The 23712-nt window shown below is 35.1% G+C and overlaps 3 protein-coding genes across 3 annotated transcripts; 2 read left to right on the forward strand and 1 right to left on the reverse strand.

The window, feature by feature from the left end:
- LOC109847693 (pescadillo homolog) lies at window positions 653-9046 on the forward strand. Its single transcript, XM_020416928.1, has 14 exons — window positions 653-800; window positions 893-978; window positions 1076-1204; window positions 3895-4014; window positions 4093-4218; window positions 4529-4613; window positions 4700-4810; window positions 5357-5450; window positions 5694-5974; window positions 6133-6240; window positions 7164-7285; window positions 7386-7602; window positions 7687-7908; window positions 8660-9046. Exons 1-14 carry the CDS (start codon window positions 777-779, stop codon window positions 8741-8743), a joined length of 1809 nt encoding a protein of 602 aa, XP_020272517.1. The 5' UTR covers window positions 653-776; the 3' UTR covers window positions 8744-9046.
- LOC109847703 (peroxidase 72-like) lies at window positions 9584-13033 on the reverse strand. The gene is made up of 4 exons (XM_020416937.1): window positions 12679-13033; window positions 12333-12524; window positions 12056-12221; window positions 9584-10219 (listed from the first exon to the last, which is right to left on the reverse strand). The coding sequence occupies exons 1-4, from the start codon at window positions 12895-12897 to the stop codon at window positions 9807-9809; spliced, it is 990 nt and encodes a 329-aa protein (XP_020272526.1). The 5' UTR covers window positions 12898-13033; the 3' UTR covers window positions 9584-9806.
- LOC109847712 (26S protease regulatory subunit S10B homolog B) lies at window positions 17768-23610 on the forward strand. The gene is made up of 10 exons (XM_020416945.1): window positions 17768-17933; window positions 18874-18993; window positions 19208-19344; window positions 19456-19617; window positions 19768-19854; window positions 19937-20023; window positions 20475-20612; window positions 21796-21987; window positions 22084-22182; window positions 23354-23610. The coding sequence occupies exons 1-10, from the start codon at window positions 17828-17830 to the stop codon at window positions 23426-23428; spliced, it is 1203 nt and encodes a 400-aa protein (XP_020272534.1). The 5' UTR covers window positions 17768-17827; the 3' UTR covers window positions 23429-23610.

Genomic DNA, 23712 nt, shown 5'->3' on the forward strand with positions numbered 1-23712 from the left:
TTATAAATTGGAGATAACCCCCTCCATCCGTTCAAAAACCCCCAATTTTGATCTATTTCCTGTTTGGAAAATGCTGGCCTGACTTCTTCTAGTTCATTTTTAGCTCTCAAAACCAGGCCAGAATTGAACATCTACCTATCTTAGACCAACTCTAGTATGGTTAAGAAATAATGTCACTTTGACATTGTTTTTGTTGGGTCACTAATCGAAGCTGCATGATCTAAAAACTAGTTTCTAAATTGTCAAAATTTGGTTCATATTTAAAGTTATTTTTTAGTTTAAATTCTAACTATTAAACTAGTTTTCTTTTGGACCCACTCCTACATGGACCAACTTTTGCCTAGTTAAAAAAAGTCAGTTCAAACCCAATCTTATTTTGGAATTGGCAAACAAAACCCTACTTAAAAAAGGCCGGAGAAAATTACATTTTATGGTTAGGCTTTTTTGATGGTTTTACTGAAACAGGGAGATTATTATTATTATTATTTTGAAAAACTGGATTTTGAATAGGTGAAAATTTTCCAAAGCTCAGGGATTTTCATGGAACTCTCTACACTTCGGGGGTTTTATGAAAATTTGCCCATTCCATGTACTAGATAACGGGTCGGGAAGGAACCGAGCCTGACCCGATAGCACGTAACTCGCACCCATCGAACCGGTCCAATTCATTTTTCTGCCCTAATTCTCATCCAATAAAACCCTAAACCCCCGCCTCCAAAAAAAAAATCCCTTTTTCCGGCCCAACGCCTCTCCTCTCTTCTCAAATCTATTCGAAGATGCCGAAGCACTATCGACCTGCTGTAATTCCACCCCCAAATCCAACCATCTTTCTTTTTTCTTGTCTAGATTCATCCAAAGATCTAATCTTTCCGATGTGTTTCCAATCGATTAGGGCAAGAAGAAGGAAGGAAATGCGGCCAAGTACATCACGAGAACCAAGGCGGTTCATTATCTCCAAGTCAGCTTGGCAACATTCAGGTTAGGGTTTTGATTGATTTGATCGTTTTGAGTTAGGGTTAGGGTCCTGGTTTGGTTGTTTTTAGGGTTAATGGTTGTTGTTGGTTTTGGTTCGCAGGAGGTTATGCATTCTCAAGGGGATATTTCCTCGGGAGCCGAAGAAGAAGGTGGAGGGGACCCACAAGACTTACTATCATATGAAGGATATCTTGTTCTTGGCTCATGATCCTTTGGTTGAGAAGTTCAGGTGATTCATTTGATGCTTCTTATTATTAGGTGAAGTTGATTTTTTTCCATAATTTGCATGCAGATATAGTTATGGATTGCAGTTTCGTTGCAATTTGCACCCTTTTGTCGGTAGAATAGTCATAAGAACTAGGACGCCTAGAGGTTGTGAACATTATGTTTCTTATGCAAATTAGTAGACCTGGTCACAGGCTGAGTTCGGGCTTAGCCCTTCTGAACCCGCCGTGCCTGGGCTTGGACGGGCGGACCTAGTTGGGCCCAGATTGTGCCAGGCCAGTTTTGGGCCTGGTGGTTCCGTGGTTGGCGCTGCCCAAGCTCAGCATGCTGCCCTTTGGCCCGGCCCAGTTCGAGCCCAACCTGTTCTTTTTAAAATTTTCTAAGGAATTTTCTATTAACTATTAAAAATAACAAAATATTATTAAAAAGAAAAATATTGACAAAAGAAGATAAATTTCATTAATAAATTGATAAATATGGTACATGCTTATATAATTGAAGAGTTGCATACTAAAAATAAAACATTTATATTAAATGAAAATACGATACTAGATTTATGAAAATGAAAATTATGATTTAAGTTCATTATTCCATGAAATTTTTAAGCTGAGGGATGATTTCGCTCATCCTTTCTCTTCGAGCTTCATTTGCAACGTCACTTTGCTAATTTTTTTTTTCATGTTATAAAATATATATTTCAAAGAGAATGGTGATTTTTCCCTATTCATATGAAGTTTTAAATGTTTACGTAAATTTTCCGTTCCACAAGTTGTAGCATTTTTTAATTTTATCTTACATTTGTTACACATATCAACTCTATTACCACATTCACCTTCCATTGTAAGGCTAAGATTCCTTGATTTTGAGAACTTAATATGAGAATGAGAGTATGAGAACTTAGGGAGCTTGAGAGAACAATGAGGAGGAGAAGATTAGTGTGAGGAAGATTAAAGAGCATTTATAGAATTTTTGGAATTAATTTTACAAAAAACCCCAAGTTATAATCATAAATAGATAAATAAAGGACCCAAAATTAAAAATAATTCCAACGGGCAAAAATTTGCTCGCTGGTTTCGGCAATGAGCATGGCTGACAAGACCACCTAAAATTTTACAAAAAAAATTATAACTCAGGCCGTAAGTGGGTCTGAACTAATTTTTATTAATCACGCTCAAAATTTTGGGCCTAATTACTTTTTTTAGCCATAAATTTTGGGCTTAAATATGCCTAATTCTTTTTTCATCTTGGGCAGGTTTGGGAGGGTTTCGGTCCCGTCTCGAGACTTTTGAACTTACCTGACCTGTATTGATCAGGTTGGGCCCAAGCCCGAACTCATGGGAAAACTGGGGTGGTCTAGACACGAGGTCCAAAAACCTAAGCCCAAAACCACCCAGGCTGGGCCCTAACCCGACCTTAGCTCCGCCCGAAACCCTCCCAGACCCACTCAAAGTTAAAAAAAATAGGCTCAATATTTAAGCCCAAAATTTGGGCATGATTAATATAAATTAGTTCAGGCCCAAACTTTAGCCCTAAGACAAGTTGTAATTTTTTTTAAAACTTCATGTGGCCAACAAGGCCATGTGGCCTTTTTGACCATGCTCGTTGCCGAAACCAACAGGCAAATTTTTGCATTGTCGGAATAATTTTCATTGTTGGGTGCTTTTCATTTTTTATTTATATTTATAACCNAAATTAATTCCAAAAATTCTATAAATACCCTTCAATATTCACTCCTTCCTCGTACTGATCTTCTCTTCTTCTCTTCTCATTGTTCTCTCAAGTTCTCATACTCTCATTCTCAAATGAAGTTATCAAAATCGATGGATCTTAGACCTACGAACTTCACAACAGAAGGTGAGGGTGGTAATAGAGTTGCTCTATGTAATAAATGTTAGATAAAATTAAAGTGAATAGGGAAAATCACGATTCTTTTTGAAATATATATTTTATGAGATGAAAGAAGCATTAGCAAAGTGCTACTGCCTGCTGCAAATGAAGCTCGATGAGAAAGGAGTGGAACCATCCCTCAGTTGAAGAAATTCATGGAATCATGCACTCAATTTGTATTTTTCATTTTCAGAAGTCGAGTATTGTACTTTTTCCATTTAATATTAAATGTTTTTTTAGTATGCAACTCTGCAATTCTATAAGCATCTACCACATTTATCAATTTACTAATGAAATTTATCTTCTTTTGTCAACTTTTTTGTATTTATAGTATTTTGTTACATTTAATAGTTTGGAAAAAAAATTAAAAATTCCTTTAAATTTTAAAAAATATATAAAATGACAGCTTGGGCCCTGCTCGAAGCTCGGCGGTCCAGGCCCAACTAGGCCCGCCCTGTCCAAGCTTGTGTCCAGCAGGTTCGGGCGGGCTAAGCCCACCCATGGCCATGTCTAGTTTAGTATATTGTGTATGTATTACCGAAGTTTGACATTGTTGAGATTGTCTATGGTTTGATGAAAGACTGGCGAAGGATAGTAAGTATCGTGAGATGATATGTTGGATGAACATAGAAGTTTCTAGTTAGAATAATGAGCAAACACACATTCTAGAATGAAGTAGGAATGTAGGATCATGATGCTTGCTTTCACAAATTCTATCTTCAAATCATTTGCAGTATTACTGGTTGGTATTTGTGATCATCGCGTATTACAATTGTTTTAACGACATTTTGTTCCTTTGTTACCCAGAGACATAAGGGCGCATAAGAGGAAGGTTAAGAAAGCATTAGCAAAGAAAAACAGGGACCGCGCAGATCAATTACTATCTCGTCAGCCAAAATATACACTTAATAGGCTTATCAAAGAAAGGTTTAATGCCTCAAATTTTTATTTATGTTGTTTTTTTTATGCAAGACTCTTCTTTTATGAGTTCCCTTGACAATTCAGGTATCCTACTTTTGTTGACGCGCTACGAGATTTGGACGACTGCCTCACTATGGTACACCTCTTTGCAGCATTACCTGCTGTTGTGGGTGAACGCATTCAAGTAGACAGGATTCATAATTGCCTAAGGTGGGTTATTTTTTAGGTCCTTGAGCATAATATCTTTTGTTTCATATGCTGAGTACGTGTAAGTGCAAATTATCTGAAGCTAATAGCTAACTCCTCAAGTTGTTGAATTGATCACGTCAAATTGAAATAGGAAGTAATACCTCCTGGGTTATTCACTGTTTAGGTTCTGCTGTATGCGATGAATACATAGAGCATTTGGAACTGGACATTATAATATCTATATTATACACTAATAAATGTTGCTTGTGATCCATTTGATTTGGATGGCTAATTGTAGTATACTTATTGTGTTTTCTTCTTGATTGATTAGATTAAGTCATGAATGGCAAGCCTACATATCTCGGACGCATAGACTGCGCAAGACTTTCATATCTGTTAAAGGCATATACTATCAGGTAATTTGGTTCACATGGTTGATAGTAATATCTCTTTTTCAGTAGGTTCCAAGTATTTATAATCTGATTGCTCATCAATTTTATAGGCTGAGGTCGAGGGTCAAAAAATCACATGGCTAACTCCACATGCCTTGCAGCAAGTTTTGACTGATGATGTTGACTTTAATGTCATGCTTACCTTTTTAGAGTTCTACGAGGTAATACTTTTGTTTGTATTAAAATTGGCAAATTTATATAAGTGGAACCGTGGACTTGAATTGTAGGCCCAATTAAATTTCTAACTATTTAATCATCTTCGAGCATGTTGTGATTGCTTCCATTCGGGTTATTTACCAGCATCAATGACTTCGGATAAGCCAATTGAAATGTTCATATCTTTTTTTATGTTGACTCTTCCTTGAAGCAGCGCATAATCCTTTAGTTTCCTCAATCTTATTTCGATTAATCTTCAGAGCCATAACCATAATACACTTTAAAAAGCCTCATATTGAAGTGTTTGTATGTTTTAACTAATCGCCATAAGCATTAAGTGTCTATTAAGATGGAATCTTTTGTAACGCTTTGCATGAGTTCCAGTGTGCTAGTATGCTTCAGTTGCTTCAGTTAATCTCCCATCAGCATAACATTAAAGCATCTTTTAATTAGAGCCTTACTTTTTAGCATATGACAATCACATATTTTAATTTTTTACTATACTTTTTGTGTTCCTTATGTTTCTATTCTAATCTTACCTTTTGATGCAGGCTCTTTTAGGTTTTGTAAACTTCAAGCTTTATCATTCCATAAATCTGAAGTATCCACCTATTCTAGATCCTAGACTTGAAGCTGCAGCTGCTGGTTAGTGTTATCGAAATGTCCATGTTTTTGAGCGATGTCAAATAATTTTAATCTAAAATTTGTCTTTTCTGGTTTAGCAGGAAATGCCAACTTTATTAAGTTATTCCAATTAGTCATAGTTTAGTGTTTTGTTTTTCACAACCCTATATGGTGCAAACAAAATTGTTTCTTTTTCTTAAACACGCATTTTTTCAAAAAATCCCTAATTGCTGTTTTGCTTACTGTCATTTGCATGGTATGCAGCACTGTATGCTTTATATCGGTACATTGGTTCTGGTTCTGGAACATCATTTGGGACTCGAGCCATTACTTCTGGAAAAGAGGAAGATGAGGGTGGAAAAGATGATAAAAGAACCAATGAATCGGAACTTAGATTGGCCCAGCTCCAACATCAGTTGCCAGCTAATGAACCGGGTACATTGATGCATCTTATGGAGGATGCTACCACTGTGGCTGATGAGGACGAAGAAACAAAGTCATGCAAGAATCTATTTAAAAATCTAAATTTTTTCTTGAGCCGTGAGGTGAGCCTTGGAAAGCTGGATAATACTGCTTTCGAATCTGTTTTTGGTTCAATTTTTTTAGAACTATGTTTGAAAGTTCTTTGATGTTTTTTCTTGATATTTTATCAAAGAGGCTTTTTCTTTCTTGCTGTTTTTGATAACTTGATTATCTAATTCAGGTTCCAAGAGAGTCATTGCTGTTCGTCATTCCGGCATTTGGAGGTGTTGTTTCCTGGGAAGGTGATGGTTCTCCATTAAAGGAAACAGACAAGAGTATCACTCATCAGGTATGTAGTAGTATTTTCCTTCAATGAATTTTGTTATGCAATATAAAAACTAGATATATGATTTCAATTTTGCAAGTCGATACTAGATATAAGATTTTCAATTTTGTTATGCAATATAAAAACTAGATATATGATTTATACACTATCCATGTGGGTAACCTTTTTTCGATGTAAGGTTGATGTGGCATCTATTTCGTGCAGCTAGAGGTGTCTGTAAAAGCATCTCTAGTTGATGCTTCTGTTAAACTTTGTAGTTGTAAAGTATTTAAGAATTAAGATTATAGTTAAGATAACTAACAAAATGTCAAATTGTAAAGTATAAATCCTAGCACATTTTCTGTATCATTTGAGGGACTAGATTAATAATTGTTTGCCATGCTCTAAATACTGGATCTTTGTTTCTATTGTTTGTCTCCCCTGTTTGTGACATACATATTTACATCTGTAAAAATCAATCACTATATTCCTTTTAGATTAGAACAATAGTTGGAAACAAGATAAGTCTGTTCAAATCTTGCTCCTTACGAATAGAATTTTCATTTGTTTCGCAAGGAAATAAAATTTGATGCATTTCAGTCTGGAAGTTTTCTTCCTGTTAGAGTGCAACTAGGTAAAACCCGATATTAACTGAATAATTATTACATAAAAGTTTGTGGCTGAATGCCTGGCGCAGTTGTTCCCCTAAAATCTGGAGCGTTAATTTTAGGCTAGCCCAACTATGAATGTGCGCTGTTGACTGTGTATCTGTGTGTATGGTTCATACCTCTTCGAATTTCCTCTTTATGCGTGTAGAGTTCATATTATATCTTTACATCTATTTGGTTGAAGCCTGTTAGGAACAATCACAGTATACTTCCCTTGTTTCTTATCACGTTGTTATGTACTGATTCGACTTGTACCCTTGATATTTATTGTACATGTAGATTGTTGATAGGCCGAGCCAGGGTCATCTTTTTCTGTCTAGAGAATATGTTCAGCCCCAGTGGGTATATGATTGTGTAAATGCTCGAATCTTGCTACCAACAGAGGCATATATGGTTGGGAGGTATATCCCTACTGATGATTAGAAACACTAGAAAATTTATTTCTCTATATTTCCCTCACTATTATCCACCGCTTTAAGTTGATTAATAATGATACAACAGAGTCCCTCCCCCACATCTTTCACCTTTTGTGGACAATGAGGCTGAAGGTTATGTTCCCGAATATGCTGAGACCATCAAGCGTCTCCAAGATTCAGCTAAAAGCCAAGTGTTACCAATGCCAGGCTTAGATGAGGGTTTAGATGATCCACTGAATCTTTTGGCTGAAGGTGTTATTGATAGGGCAGAAGCTAATGAGGCAGCGGAGAAGAAACGCAAGGTACACAATACTTCAACCAAGTTTTCATGACATTTGCTAATTCTGTCGTTTGATGCACTAAAAATTTTGTGATGATTGTTGCAGTTGATGATGCTTGAAAAGCAGCACCACGAAGAACTGAAGATGGAACTGCAGGGTATTACTTATTCTGCTTCTTTATCAAATAACAATTTGCCGGAACCAGTTGAAAAAGATGAGGTCATGGAAGATGCAAAAGAGGAATTAGAACGTGCTGCTGAGGATGCTCGCAGTATGTCCATGGTGCAGATGTCTAGGAAAAACAGGAAGCTGTATGAAGCAATGCAGGTATTCATTGTTTTCCTCTCTCCCCGTTGCGTCATATTATTGGTTTTATGAATTGTTTCCACCTTGTATCTTCGTTTACCTGTGGATCCATACCCTAGAATCTACAGTTCCTTTGCAGATCTACAGATATTTTACATAAGGTTTAGTTGCAGGCACGCACCCTGTATTATGCTGTGCAACCACTTGCACCCCTTAAAACTTGTTTTATCACTTGCACCCCCTTAACCTCAGAGGGCCTTACTTGTCCACAATTTAGCGGGTAATTTATTATTTCTTCAGTTAAACTATAAGGAATAAGGCAGTTATTATCATGCAATTGCCGTGTCATCTTAATCTAGATTGGAGAAAATGTCACCTGGATGGGTGTAACTGCTAATAAAATAATTTACTCTCACACTAGAAGGGGTGCCTCTGCAATCAACCCTTTACATTATGGTTGAAACATTTCTATTTCTTTCGTTCTAGTTTCCTCAAAGTGGACATATCTTCGACATTCCATGCAGTAGTAGAGAATACTTTACCTTGACTGAAATTGGTCTAGCTGATTGAAGTTCCGAAAAGAGTAAATATCTCAACAACGAAAGAAACTCGGACGATATGGCTATTCTGTTAATTGTAAATATTCGATGGTTGGAGATAGCTCATTTCATCATTGTTCATTAGTTTCTCCTTTCCAAATTCTTAATTTGTTTCAGTTCCTATTTGAAGTCCTTTATAAGGAAAATTTTCTCATCTATTTACTTTCCTACAGATTGGTATTGAGCGAAAGAAGGAAACAAACAAGCGCTTGGCAAACAAGCGGAAGAGTGCACAAAAAGCCAGCAAAAAGGAATAACTGTATGGCTTTCCCTAATGTTAGTTTTAATGTTGTGTTTGCGTCCGGCCTTTTTGAGCCCTATTTATCCTAGCATCTCCTTGTACCTCAAAAAAATGTGTTGCAACATTTTCATAATGTTTTTATATATTTGTTTAACATATTGAGTAGATACCGATAAATTTTGTAGCAAATATGTTTTGAGTAGTTTAGGTGTTAGTCACTGGGCCAGTTACATGAAAGTTTGAAAGGAGATTTAGGCATGTACTGTTTCTCTTGTTATTCACTGTTGAAACTTATTTGAAGTTTTGCTTATTTATTTATTATTTCTTTGTTAATTGCTATTATGGATGTAAAGTCGAAATTATTGTTAATCTCATCTCATCTTGTTCGAAGTTTTGAGTTTTGCACCTGACGTCTCTTTCTGGGTGGTTTTATGTCACTTGATCACTAGTAATTTGTTCTACTATTTCTGATCTTTTTAGTAGTTGTTTATCACCTTATTCATAATTTCTAAGATGATATTGTACGATAACAAGTCAACAAGTTATATAAGCAATTGAGGTCAGCACTTGTATCTTTGATTTTCTACGAGGTTCGCACTACAGGTTAATGCTGACCATCCAAATTATAGTATGATAAATTGATGAGTAACTAAATTAATCAGAAAACTTGAAGACTTTTAAGATGCGCAGTTTGTTATTATGTTTAGCTCTTTTCTTTTAGCAAGTGCTACTTGTATTTCTTTACAGTATGAATTTATACTCATACATGAATCCTCAATTGACTTCAGTATAATTTCATCTGGAACGATATAAATATTGAACAATACAAAGTCGAAGGACAATGGCACTTACAAAGTAAATTAAAATCATGAGATACATAGTTTAATGAAATGAATAATACGGAATACAACGAACGTTTCATGATAATCAACACTTTCAAGATTTTCATGACAAAATAAACAAATTACATAACAAGATCTGACAACAAAACAACACACGTTTTCCTTGGCCTAAAGCACAACAAAAGAACCGACGATATCACCACCGCAACAACGTACAATCCACTCTCAAGTTCCAACTCAGTGATTAATCCTCCTGCAAATCTTCCTAATCTCTCCCCTCTTCCCAGTCAACGGGTCAACGTTCCCCATCTTAACCATACTCTTTGCGAACTGCTCGAAGAAGGCGCCGTTATCCTCTGCGTACTTCTTCACAAGCGCCATCGTCGTCGAGCTTTGAGTGAACAGGATCTCGTCAGAGCTCAGCAGGCCTTTATTGGCAACGAGGTTCTTGTAGTAGAAGTTGTCGAACTTGAATTGAGTGTTGAAGTCGAGGGCGAAGAGGTTTTGGTCGCCGCCGGATTGAGGGCAGCGCTGGCGGAGCTGGGCGGCGTAGGTCTTGTCGAGGGTGGCGTCAGGGAGGCCGTTGCCAGATTGGTTGTAGAGGCGCTGGCGGAAGCTTGTGCATCTCGCATCGCCGATAGTGTGGCTTCCTGTATAGAGAATTTACCCGGGATGATAACGTTAGTTATATTAGAAATAGTTATATTAGAAACGAATAAGAATTATTTGATACCATGTTGTTCTACATGTTTCCATGATTGTGTTTTACTTGTTACCATGGTGTATTTTGAGCTAAATCACCCTCAAAACAAAAACACAACACTTATTTTAAAACACCCTTTAGGTGTTTTAAGTTTGGTGTTTTGGTTTTGAGTTTGAGAAGGTGTTAATATAATGTCTAACATAATATATTAAATGTAATTAATACAGAGTTATTATCAACATGCTTATTATATTATACTATACTATACTATATTATAATTAATTTAATATATTAGTAATATTTATTAAATAATATAAAAAATATTAAATAAAATATCTTATATAATAATATAATAACATATTAAATACCAATATCTAATAGGTTAATAATATATTATATAATAAATAAATAATAAAAAATATAAATAAACTAATAATAAATAATAAAAAAGTTATTGATAATAAATAATAATATAATACTATACTATATAATAGTATAATCGCTATAATATTATTAACTTTTTAATAAAACTATATATATTATATAATATTAAAATATTTATAATATATTAATTTATTAATAACATACTAGTAATAACATAATATTAACATTATTAATAATATTATATTATATAAATAATAGTATAATATTATATTATATTAATAATAGTATAATATTATACTAATAATAAAATAATATTATTATAAAAGTTTAATATAATATACAACAATAACAAATTGGTAGACCAAAGTAATTAAATATTTAGTTATTTGAAAATAATATGTAATAATTATAATATAATATAACTCATTAAAGTACAATATAATATTATAATACATTATACAATATTATATTGCATTACATTTAATACTTATAATACTATAATATTGTAAACTAAATATTATAACATTTTATTTATAATTTTTTATTATAATTAATATATAATATATCAATAATATGTTTAATACGAATGTTATAATGGATCAAACTAGTGTTGACCAAAATACTTAACATTGTGTTTTGAAAATATTTTAAGGGAAAAACACAACATCATGGTGTTTTTTTTACAAAACACAAAAAGGAAAACACTATGATATCCAAACGAAACCTTAGATATTGTTGGATGATTACGATTGTATAGATAATATCACAATTGAAATCTAATGGTGGTTTCTCGATATAATTGTCACATCCAAATAATTGTTTTTCAAGAGAAAAGTTAACAACTATCACAATCAAATAGGAATTTATATATGAAACTAGGCATTCTATCAAGAGTACAAATCATATCAGGACATTTTACATGTGAGCCGACACGGAAGATTGTAGGGATAGTTTTAGAACACAACTGTTTCTTGTATAGCTTAGAATACTCTTGTTTGCATGCATGCAGCAGGGTATTCTGATATCTATTCCTCTATAATAACGGGAGGAACCAAGAATTACTATTCATGCTACAGTAAATGATTCATTAATTTACTGTAGCATTTTAAAAAACATGTTACTGTAGCATACGGAGGATGCTCTGGCGTACTTTGAAAAAAAATATTACTATAGCATTAAAAAAATATTACTGTGAAATTTTAAAAATATTGTAGCAATTAAAAAACGGGATTATTATATCGATAAAAAAAGGGAAGGCGCGAAGCACGGGGCGCACACTAGTAATTTATATATTCTCATATTGTCATGTTAGGATCATGTAGCATGTATAGCATGTCTAGCGGTACGAAAATAGTGTAGAGGAATCGATTATTTAAAACCGTAAGATGTGTATGTTCACCTAAGAGCGTGACAAGATCGACGATGTCGAGGCCCTTGAGCTTGAATTTGGTGATTATCGTCTGAAGAGTGTTGTTAGGAGCCGGAATGTTGTAATTGGATCCGCTCAAGCTTGCACCCAACGAGTCCCTTCTCCCCAAAGGAACCTCCCAACTCGGTCCACCAGTCTATTACAACAAATTTAATCACCATAAAAACTTTCTAAAAAGAATTGATTGATGAAGGTATTTTTATTTTGTCTTTCCAGTCCGGAAGAAATACATTTAAATTTGACTTACAATCACTGTGGAGTCTCTCGCCACGACCGCGAGGATGTCAGCGCATGACACAGTTTGCGGGCATTCCTTCTCCAACGCTGATTTCACCTCGTCGATCACCTCGAACCCTCTCGCAGAGTCTCGGTTAGGGTTGGACCGCTTCTCGCTCACGATCGTCCCAGAGCTATCCAAGAGGACAGAGCCATCACAACCCTGCAAAAAGTTCGACGCGACCTCACAAAACCTTTAGAGAAGCTAGGCCATGGTTACATGTTTCAGGGGTGTTTTGGTCATTGCAGCAATTTGACATCGATCCCTAGTAAATTAAAAGAGCAAAATGATCGAACTCCCTCTAAGCTAGCGTTACCTTCACAAAGCAATCATGGAAGTGTAGCCTGAGCAATGAAGCAGCCATCCTTCTGTCCTTGGCAACCGCCTTCTCAACTACGTCCTTCACTATCTGCTGAGCTCTAGGGCAGGAATGATCGTAGAATTGAGGGGTGAGGGAGCCATCAGCAAAGCATAGATGAGCGAGGGAGAGGGAGATGATGAGAACAAGAAATAATAAGTTCATAGAAAGGGCCATTTGTGTTTAGTTCCCTTTGTGATTGTGTTGTTGATGGATATGATGAGGACATGCATTAGGATATTTATAGATGTGGTTTTATGATTAAGATCACATGAAGGGTAAATTAAGAATAACAGAAGAGTTGGTAGAAACTTTTGGGTTATTAGTTAGAGCCTACCACACCACAAAATGTCATTGAGCAAGTAATGCTTAAAGACTTTTTGAATTTTATATATAAAAAAAAGTTGGAAGGGAAAAAGATGAGTTAAAGAGCTCATGTGTCATGAATGATGAGTTTTTTTTCTTCAAATAGTATAAAGGGTTCAAAAGTGTTTTGCTCAATGATCAAGGTAAGAACCTTTAAAGTCCTACTCTAGACCCTAGTTAATTTGGCATGAAACCGTGACAAGGGACGTACATGCCTTAGGTGGCCTATGGTTCTTGTATTTTATTGAGGACTCATTCTTGTAATTTATTAAGGTCTCATTTAGCATCCAATTCCTTTCTTTAGAAGAGCCTCATGATAATAATGATAATAATAATGACAATAAAAAAAAATTCATGTTAACTTAGCCGTGTATGCAACAAGACTCCTTGCTTCCTTTGAAGATGATTCACACACTCCCTTGAAAGAAGAGAAGATTTTCTTCCATTAATTAGTAAAGTTATACGTTGTTTGGATGCTTTTAGAAAACTAGAGTATTTATGACACAAAATAGAAAGTGGTTATCCACCTCACCACTTTCTACAAGGTTTTGACTTTATTATTATTATTGTGGATACTTTTATGACACTGTGTCAACTTTCCAACAAAACCACTCCTAATTTTGGTGATTTTGCTTTCGGTGACACATCATCAAAAGGTGTAAGTTTTTCATGTAAAAGAGAATTTAAACAAACAATGTAAAGTGATGAAAGCTGACATTGAGACCCATTTTTTTACACTTTCTATCCTTTTACATGGTAAAAGCATACAACCAAACAGCGTGCAATCATATTATGATGACCTGTTTTGCTACATATTTTGTGTGAAAAGTTGTTTGGTTGTTGGTGATTCTCACATGTGAAAGAATTAATGAAGGACAAACAATTATTAACATTACATTGACAAAAGCGTATCTATTGAGCATACTATGGGGTTTAGGTTACCTATCTAGGATCCTAGATGCACAATTTCACAAAAAAAGACATGAAAACTTCTTTGAATTGGTCAAGGTAAGGATAAATGTTGTGGGGGCCAAAGGAGCACCTACTACTCTATGAGATTAAATGCGGCCACCTGTTGCTTTCTTCTCATCATAGAGGTCTAGCTTTAGTTATCTCACTTAAACTCATCTATCATCATGTTTAATATGCAAGAGATTAATGTCCGCACGCATTTTCCATCTGTAATAAGTTGAAGATATATCAAGAATGCGATGTAACTAATTAACGAATTCTTTTGACAAAGGGATCTTTAATGCCTTTGCTTTACAGCTTTGCAATTTTGTCTTGTCATTTGATGTGACTAATATTAATATGTCTGCTTGAATAAAATAATATTCAGTAATTAGCCACCACTTTGCAAAGCAATCCTTAACTACGCATGCTTCACTGCCATTTATTTCTCATTTTTTTAAAAAATTTTCCCTCTATTAAATTAATAAAAGCAATGTATATAGAAGACTGAAAATTGTTTATCATTTGCTTATACTATTTAGTTGATTATAAACAGCTTTTAATTCTCCTTATATCATATTGTAAGGTTGTAAAATATAATCAGGAAAAAGAAGAACAGATTGAAACTAAAAGGCATTTACAAAATAGAGAAAAGATGCACCAATTTGTAACTAAGAATAGAAGGAAATTACTTTTCCCCCTCAAAATTTGTCAAAAAACAAGTGATTCTCTCAGAATTTCCTAATCCCTAATCTTTTCCTTTTCAATGAGCAAGCTTAGGATCTTTACACTTTTAACTTCGTCCTTTCGTCATTCTAGAAACTCAGTGATCTATACATGGATGAATTTGTCGGGTGGGAGAGAAAAAATTATAAAAAATCTCTACATATAAAATATGATTTATATATCTAATTAGTTTTTAGTGTATGTTTGGTTCGTTTCCTTGATATGGAGAAATGCAATTCCATGTAAAGAAACACAAGTTTTGAGTTTTCCAAACTTTTCCAAGAAATAGATTGTTTTGCTTTGGTTCGTACATAAAAAATGGTGGGAAACCAGTGTATTTATTTTTCTTGTGTTTGGTTCGCATAGAGAAAAAAGAAAAACTTTTGTAAACAAAGCAGAAAAGGAAAAAATCTGACGTGGCAGAGTTTTCATCAATTTCACTTGGTTGGGGAAGGAAATCGGAGAGGAAAAAAAATCTTAGTTGGCGACGATTTCAGCAGAGTTTTCCCTCTTCCATTCGAACGAACCAAAGCGGCACAAAGAAATGGACGGAAACAAAAAAGCTGACGTGGAGGGCTAAAAATCTGACGTGGAGGGGTTTTCTGAGTTTTCCACCCCTTATAATAGCGAACCAAACAGCCCCTAAAGAAAATATATATAAATATGGCATGATTATAATCCCATAGATATTTTGCTTGAATGTTATGCAATATTAGTCCGTAAATTAGTGAACTTAGTATTGTATTTAGAGGGCGCAATTGCACCCTTAGATACTTATGACTTGCACGAGAAGTCATGCAATTTTTACATCAACTCCTCCATAAATTTTTAAAATTGCACCCCAGGAATATCAAGTAATCTAAAAACACTAGCGAAATTAATAACATTATGAATTAGCCCATTGAAAAGTAAAAAGTCCGCGCCCTGGTTGTGTTGGTGGATTCTATTGCATGATGCTCGTCTACCCAGAAGTCAATCTTATATATAGCTGGAAATTATTATTAACATTTGCATGGATAATGAAGATGACTTTATAGCTACATATTGCTTGCATAAAAAGGTCAATTGGCAAATAAGTCACACTTTTATGCCTACCTTTGACGCGATCGATGTCTTTGAAAGCTACTCTTTAAATTGGAAAATGGCACGTATGTTGGCTAAATAGTCATAACATATGGATGACTTCAATACTAGGATCAATATGTACATTTGTCTTTAATTGACGTGTGTAATGATTTAAATATACGGTCTCATTTAGGCTCCTTTTTTAAAATAACTCAACCAGGATTTGAATCAGGAAGGTATTGGAACCTCCCAACTGTACGAGTCATGTGACAGGTGCTCACGAAGACAAGTTGGCTAGAAGGATCAGAAGGGCTGCAATCAAGCTGCAGTTTGATGAAATAGCAAGGAAGAAGGCTGCAGCTGATGTGGGAGATAATTTTTCAGCAGATTAGACCATGTGCTGGCACGAACCTCCTTTTGGACTTTCTTTTGAGTAGTTTTCTTGAGGAGTGGCTTCTTTCTCATCTCTTTTGGCTTATAAACTTCCAAATGTGATTTTATTACTATCTGGTGTTGTAATATCTTCTTAGTTAATTAGCCTAGGCTGGTGACTTTCAGTTTTTTTTCCTCTCTTTCTTTTGTTTCATCTTCTTCTGGTCTCCTTTTGGTGTGTTAGGTTTGTAACTACTATGTAAGTTCTATTGATATAAATAAATATAAAATGAGCAGGAAGTTTTTCCTGCTTTTCCAGTTCAAAAAAAATAAATAATAATAATAATGTGTGATGGGTCTTATTTAGACTCTTTGAAATGGATTGTCTGGTGCTTTGATCTTTCTACTACTGTAACTTTACAATTTAGGTTCAAACACAAGACAGTGGGTGATATATTGGAACCTCTCAAACATCCGAGTCATCTACGGTGGATCTCATTTAGACTCATTAAAAGTGAATTTATGTGGTGCTTTGATATTTCGATCTACTACTATAGCTCTCCAATTAAACTTGCACTGAATGGTAGAAATGATATCTGAGTACGAGCATGTATTACGCATATCTAAAATTTTGAATTTTATTGTGTAAAAGTTGTTATAATGCAAATAATTCTGATGGGGGTCCGGATTCCCTACATTATTGATTGTAGAAAATGTCTATCTACAATTAGCTATGTGGATCAATACTATTGGCTTTATATTTACAGCCCCCCCCCCCCCCCCCCCCCGCCGGTACTGCATACATGCTATTCACACCATGATCCCCACAAAGAGGAAAGTCCACAAAATGGGCTTTTATTAGCCCCCACCCCACAAAAAAAACAAAGAAAAAAAATATATATACACACACAATTAAACGTTCTTTATATAATTTAAATAATTAATATCATTTATGCGGTCCACAGAGTAAGTAGAAGTGATTGGTGAATTGTATATTTTATCTACAACTAAAAAGGGTGCATGGGGAGCTTATTTTTTGGTCAAACTAGTTTTTTTGTTAGTTTTTTTATATCTATTTGATTGGTATAATACCAAACAAGTTTGCTTACAAAGCCTCATATTAAAATGCTAGTATACCCTAGCTTTTAAAAGACTAGCTTATAAGCTCATCTAAATAAGCTAAGTTTGACTAAACAAATTACATTTATACTTTAAAAAAAATTATACGACTTTTATTATAAAAGCCAAAAGCCAACAAAAGCTAACAGAGCTTAAAAACTTATAGAAATAAGCCCAACCAAACACCCTACAAGGTAGAACGATCTCTACCTGAGGGCTTATATCGAAAATTGTTTGGGCTTTCACGATTTTATTAAACAGACCTACATAAGTGAACTGTGTATCTGGACTTTGCTAAACAAACGTATTGGATCTTAACTCCATATTGGATCGGCCCAATTGGGTGCAATCTGAGTCGGAGTGTGAGTTGAACTTAAAGCCCGGCCCAGTTTTCTTTAACAGCACGGCAAAGAGTAAATGGGCATATAACCCTTTCCTTCTCTCTCCCCTCTTCTCTCTCACTTTGTCTCTCTAGGAAAATATTATTTTTAAAAAAAAGTAGAAGACGATGAGCGAAGTTGCAGCAGAGGACGCCGCTCGCCGGCGTAACGTGACGGCAGAGTACAGGAAGAAGCTTCTCCAGTACAAGGAGATCGAATCCAGAGTTCGTACAGGTTTCGATCGACCCGCTTTTGAGTTTTCTAGGTTTTGAGTTTTTCTAGGGTTTCTCTGATTGGAGGAAGCTGGGATCTCGGTTAGGGTTTTGGATTTAGGACTATTATCCAAAGTTTTCTCTTTGGAGTGGAAATTGTTGTCGTTGTTTTGTAAGAAGCGATATTATATTAACGATGGAATTTGTTGCTTAGATTTGGTAAAAAGAGAAAAAATTTAGTGTTTTTTGTTCGGTGAGATAATTTGGGGAGGAAAGCAACCTGTAAAATTTGTACAAGGTAGTAAATTGGCAGTAGTTATCCATTGTACCATGCGATCTTGATAAAAAAGTACAATAAACCCTGTAGATAATTTACCTGATAATAAAGCCTAAATAAAAGTTTTATAATTCAGATGAAGATTGAATTACTGAAATATTCTAAAGCGTTAATCTTTACTAGCATGGACAATTATTGCAGACGCACACATGGTAAGTGCTAGAGAAGAAAACCTATTCTTATATATGCTATTAATTAGCAAATGTGATCTGTATATCACTTTTTATATGATATTATCATGTGTCCTGTAGATAATTTTGTTCCTGATGAAGAATTAGGGTACTCTATTATGGCGATCTTGGCAGAAATATGGTAAATCCTGTTGATAGTTTTGCTTCTCATATGCTAATAGAACTTATATCAACTTTCTGATTTCAGTATTGAAGTATCTAAAAGCGTTAATCTTTAGTAGAATGGACAATGTCACAATTATCACACACACGCATAGTGTTAGAGGAGAAGCCTATTCATATATCTTTGATGCTATTAATTAGCGAATGTCTACTAAATTCCTGATCACTTTTTCTTCACCTACTAATAGGCTAGCAGTCCATTGTTTACAGTTATGTCATTGGTTTAACTTCATTACTTACTGGAAAGTTTATGTATTTAATGGTTAATGCAGTTAGGGAAAACCTGAGAGCCGCAAAGAAGGAATTTGCAAAAACTGAAGATGATTTGAAATCCCTCCAAAGTGTTGGGCAGATAATAGGAGAGGTACTTCGGCCGCTTGACAATGAACGCTGTAAGTAATTACTAATCATATACTGTTTATTATTACAATATTACGTGCAATATGCATCATAGTTGTCATTGATTGATTTGCTTAAATGTTTTTCTTGTAATGCTATTACTTGGTTTCAAAAGTATCATATAGACGATCAAATATTCTTGCTGTTAGAAGCAGAAGATCATTTTTATTGGTTAACTGCAATAGATGGTTCTTTTATTGCTTTCAGTAATCGTAAAAGCTAGCAGTGGCCCAAGATATGTCGTTGGATGCCGTAGTAAGGTTGATAAAGAGAAGCTTACAGCCGGAACCCGTGTGGTTCTTGACATGACAACCCTCACCATCATGCGAGCTCTTCCACGGGAGGTACTGAATTTTTTCTGTTTAGATTATTGTTTTTGCTAACAATACTAGCATAGTAAAATTTATTATGAGCATTCTATCTATATATGCTGAAGGTGTTATCTTCTGATACAGGTCGATCCTGTTGTTTACAATATGCTTCATGAAGACCCAGGCAATGTTAGCTACTCTGCGGTTGGTGGATTAGGTGATCAGATTCGTGAACTTAGAGAATCCATTGAACTACCGCTCATGAATCCTGAACTTTTCCTTCGAGTAGGAATCAAACCTCCGAAGGTAGCATCCCATTCTTTGAGGAATCAACTTTTCCTCTTGTGCAGGTGCTTGTTGTTAGCACCTGTATCTCTTTCTTAGAAAGCTAAGTTTGAAACTTGCATGATTTATGCAGTAAAATGGATTTACAATAAAGTATTTTTATGACGGCAGGGTGTGCTCCTTTATGGTCCTCCTGGAACAGGGAAGACATTATTAGCGAGAGCAATTGCTAGTAATATAGATGCCAACTTTCTCAAGGTGAAGCATCGTTATTTGGTGTTGGAAATTGATTTATTTGTTTATATGTAAGTTGATATGTTTCTAATAACCATGCATGCAGGTTGTATCCAGTGCTATTATTGACAAATATATTGGTGAAAGTGCACGGTTGATAAGGGAGATGTTTGGCTATGCCCGTGATCACCAAGTATGAACTCATAACTTGTTAATTTTCAGTTTCTCCCGTTACTTTAAATCTTTGTAGATATCCAATCTTGATTAATTGAAGTATTTGAGTGTGCTCTGTTATGAGAAATACAAGAGTAGAATGTTTGACACTTGGCGATTGGTTCCTGTTTTGGTTTTTGAGGATGATATTTTAAAAAAATTTGAGAAATACAAGAGTCAGATGGTTGACACTTGCCGATTGGTTGCTGTTTTGGTTTTTGAGAATGAAAATTTCAAAAAATTGAAATTTTTTCTTATTCCTACACATATAAAATGTTTTTCTTGTTTCGTTCCTCAAATTCGATGCGTTTGAACAATAACTTTAACATAACTCTTTGGTAGATTCTTTACACTAGGCCAGTTTATTTATACTGAATGTTGGTTTCACTTGTCATGAGATTTGTTTCTAATATAGTGCTTTTCTTCTTTAGCCATGCATCATATTCATGGACGAAATCGATGCCATTGGTGGAAGACGTTTTAGTGAGGGAACCAGTGCTGACCGAGAAATTCAGAGAACACTAATGGAACTGCTCAATCAATTGGACGGGTTCGATCAGTTAGGAAAGGTATAGTATTAGTTTCTTGTTTGAAATTTTTTACTTCATACAGTCAATTTATATGGAAACATTTAGTACTAACCATTTATAATAGAAAGTCAGTTATAATGTCTTTCTAATGAAATTTGAACCAGCTTACAGAACTGCTGATCTTCCAAATTGGTTTGGTTAGTGTACATTTCTGTAAAGTTTTGTTTTGTCTTCAATTTCATAAATTATCTTATATAAGAAGATATAAGTTTGTATTTCATCTCGAATAGTGTCTGATGGAATGGTATTTGTGGGGTTGTTAAGGGTTGGCAGTTGGTTATTAATTGTTCATAAAATGAGTGTTGTAGAAATGAGAATGTTGTGATGGTCTTGTCGGCATACATTAAAAGATAGGATAAGAAATGAGTGCATTCGTAGTAAATTAGAGGTTACGCCTATTGAGGATAAACTGAGAGAGAATAGATTAAGATGGTTTGGTCATGTACAACGGAGACCCCTTAGTGCACCGATTAAGAAAAACGAAAATATTAGAGTTAATGGGGCTAGGAGATCTAGGGGTAAACCTAGAATGACTTGGTTAGAAGCAATTTAGAAGGATATGATTAAGACTAACTTAACGAAAGAGATGACACATAACAGAATGGAATAGAAAAATAAGATCCATGTAGCCGACCCCAAACATTTGGGATAAAGGCTTGGTGGTGGTGGTTGTTTGTTGTAGTTGGTTATTAATTGTTAGCTAGGAGTCTGTAAAACAACAGGTGCTAGTATGCCTTTGAGAGGTAATTTCGTCTTAATATTTCAACTTCTTATGAAGTAATATTCAATTTTAAGTAAGGCCAAGTAAACCCATGGTCAAATATATCTTATCGCTGCTCTAAAGTGTTTGGTATTTCATATTGTTTTTGGATACAGATAAGTACAGAAAGTAGTTTAACAATACAGATATGGGAACACTTTCTTATTCTTGCTAGCACTATCTGCAAGTGCTCTGATTTGAACTAACTAAAATTTAAGATACTCTTTTAACTAGAGTGCTTCCTTGTTTTTATTTTTTAATATTTTGCAAATTTAGCGAATTCAAGTAAATTTATCTTTCCAATTCAGTCTAAAGTATTCGACATTATAAGCTAAATCAACGGGTACTTTTGGACTATGGCAAGTCATCCTCAATCTTCTTAATTTCTCTTTTTTCTATCAGGTGAAAATGATTATGGCCACAAATCGACCTGATGTTTTGGATCCAGCCCTTCTTCGCCCTGGCCGATTAGACAGGAAGATTGAGATTCCATTACCAAATGAACAGTCCAGGATGGAGATTCTCAAAATTCACGCTGCTGGTATAGCTAAACATGGCGAGATAGACTACGAAGCAGTAGTAAAGCTTGCTGAGGTAAGTTTTATCCTCCTTGAGTAGAAACCTTAATTTTCCATAATTTAATAAGTTATTTTGTTCTTGCATTACCTTACCACTTTTTCCTCTTTTCAGGGGTTTAATGGAGCTGATCTTCGGAATGTCTGCACAGAAGCTGGAATGTCTGCAATCCGTGCAGAGAGGGACTATGTCATACATGAGGATTTCATGAAGGTAAGTTCTATTTGAATTATCATTCACTGCTTAAACAAAGAAATATTCATAAGTTCTTGCTCTCCATAAATTTGCATGTTCTTCTTGGGAAGAGAAGCCCAATTTATGGAACTGGGTCTCTTGACCTACATCTGTGGTCCAGTATGCCATCACTTGAACCTATCTCCTAATGGTTGCCTTTACCTGGTCATGGCAAAGACCCAAATGTTAGGTGCAGTTTTGGTTCGAAATAGGGTTAATTGCAAATAGACGCCCTGCCGATCTATTTGTGCGGACAGACCCCCTGAGTAAATTTTTTGGACTCTTAAAATCCTTAAAAAGATTTAAGGAAGCGGATAATATCCCCTATAGTTTTATTTGTGAAAAAAAAGAAAAAAGAAAACATCAAATTTGAAAGAGTCGAAAAGTTTATTACTGAGGAGGTGTATTCGCACTTGGGTCAGGAGTACATGAGGTCTATTCAAAATTCGGTGATACTACTGGGGTCTATTCGCAATTACCCTTCAACATATACTGTCAAATCTCAGATCCATGCATGGCTCCATTTGGGCCTTTGCTATACCTAGTTTAGATTTGGAGAAAATGCAAAGAGATGGCTCTTAAGAGGCATGGACCTTCATATGGATCAGCAAGCAATATCATCATACTATTGGGCATACTAGCAAGCTTGCTCGTGCAGGCTCCTGTCAGAAATCCTCAGGATTTCCAGGACATAAGAAAAGCACTTGATATATTCACTTTCCTAATTTTGTTGGTTTTGGTTCAACAGTAATGGACCCCAAAATATTTTGCAAGAGTTCAACGATAATTATTTGCCAATGGTGGAATTTAAGACGTCACTCATACGTAAATTGTTTAATACTTCCTCCACGTAGTTGTTGTAGCCTGCCTATTTTTGTTTATATTTCTCTCCGATCTCATTTAGTTTTGTGATGCCTAGGCGATTTCAAATTGTTCTATAAATTGTGCAGAATTGGTTGTCTTCAGTTTTCTTCCATTCAAATGATCACGGTTCTCATGGATCTTTTTAAGATCAAAATCCATGCTGAATTATCTTGATAGAGAATTGGCATTAACCACGACCCTGTGTTAAATTTTCATGACCCGAATCATTTCTACAGTTTGTTTGTACGATGTTTTTTTGTTTACGATTTCTGATTTACCGTCTCAGGCTGTTCGAAAACTGAACGAAGCAAAGAAGCTCGAATCCACTGCTCACTACAACGCCGATTTTGGAAAGGATTAGCAGGAACGCGAGCGATCATCAAATATTGATGCTTCTCTTAGTGGTTGGCACTTGTAAGATGCTGATATTGGATTCAAGAGTTGTTATAACTCCACCATATAAGTATGCCATCTTTTTTTTCACTTGTAAAACACTTTACATCTATTTCAGTAATGATATTCGTTTCTGTTTGAAGACTGTTACATCTAGTCAAGTGACCAAATATTTTGAGAAATAAGGAGGTGAGTAGTTAATGAGAGGTGATGGATATTAGTTTTATAAATAGTGGTATAGTTGTGAGTTAT

This window comes from Asparagus officinalis, chromosome 1, assembly GCF_001876935.1.
Source record: "Asparagus officinalis chromosome 1, Aspof.V1, whole genome shotgun sequence".
NCBI classification, from domain to species: domain Eukaryota; kingdom Viridiplantae; phylum Streptophyta; class Magnoliopsida; order Asparagales; family Asparagaceae; genus Asparagus; species Asparagus officinalis.

What these genes read in the sequence shown, in the direction of transcription:
- LOC109847703 (XM_020416937.1), bottom strand. Translation starts at nt 12,897, where the DNA reads ATGGCCCTTTCTATGAACTTATTATTTCTTGTTCTCATCATCTCCCTC. An exon ending in CGAGAGACTCCACAGTGATT is followed by an intron (nt 12,222 to 12,332) that starts GTAAGTCAAATT and finishes TTGTTGTAATAG; the next exon opens with ACTGGTGGACCGAGTTGGGA. An exon ending in CGATCTTGTCACGCTCTTAG is followed by an intron (nt 10,220 to 12,055) that starts GTGAACATACAC and finishes TTCTCTATACAG; the next exon opens with GAAGCCACACTATCGGCGAT.
- LOC109847712 (XM_020416945.1), top strand. Translation starts at nt 17,828, where the DNA reads ATGAGCGAAGTTGCAGCAGAGGACGCCGCTCGCCGGCGTAACGTGACG. An exon ending in CAGTAGTAAAGCTTGCTGAG is followed by an intron (nt 21,988 to 22,083) that starts GTAAGTTTTATC and finishes TCCTCTTTTCAG; the next exon opens with GGGTTTAATGGAGCTGATCT. An exon ending in TACATGAGGATTTCATGAAG is followed by an intron (nt 22,183 to 23,353) that starts GTAAGTTCTATT and finishes TTACCGTCTCAG; the next exon opens with GCTGTTCGAAAACTGAACGA.
- LOC109847693 (XM_020416928.1), top strand. Translation starts at nt 777, where the DNA reads ATGCCGAAGCACTATCGACCTGCT. An exon ending in ATTTTTTCTTGAGCCGTGAG is followed by an intron (nt 5,975 to 6,132) that starts GTGAGCCTTGGA and finishes TATCTAATTCAG; the next exon opens with GTTCCAAGAGAGTCATTGCT. An exon ending in CAGCGGAGAAGAAACGCAAG is followed by an intron (nt 7,603 to 7,686) that starts GTACACAATACT and finishes TGATTGTTGCAG; the next exon opens with TTGATGATGCTTGAAAAGCA.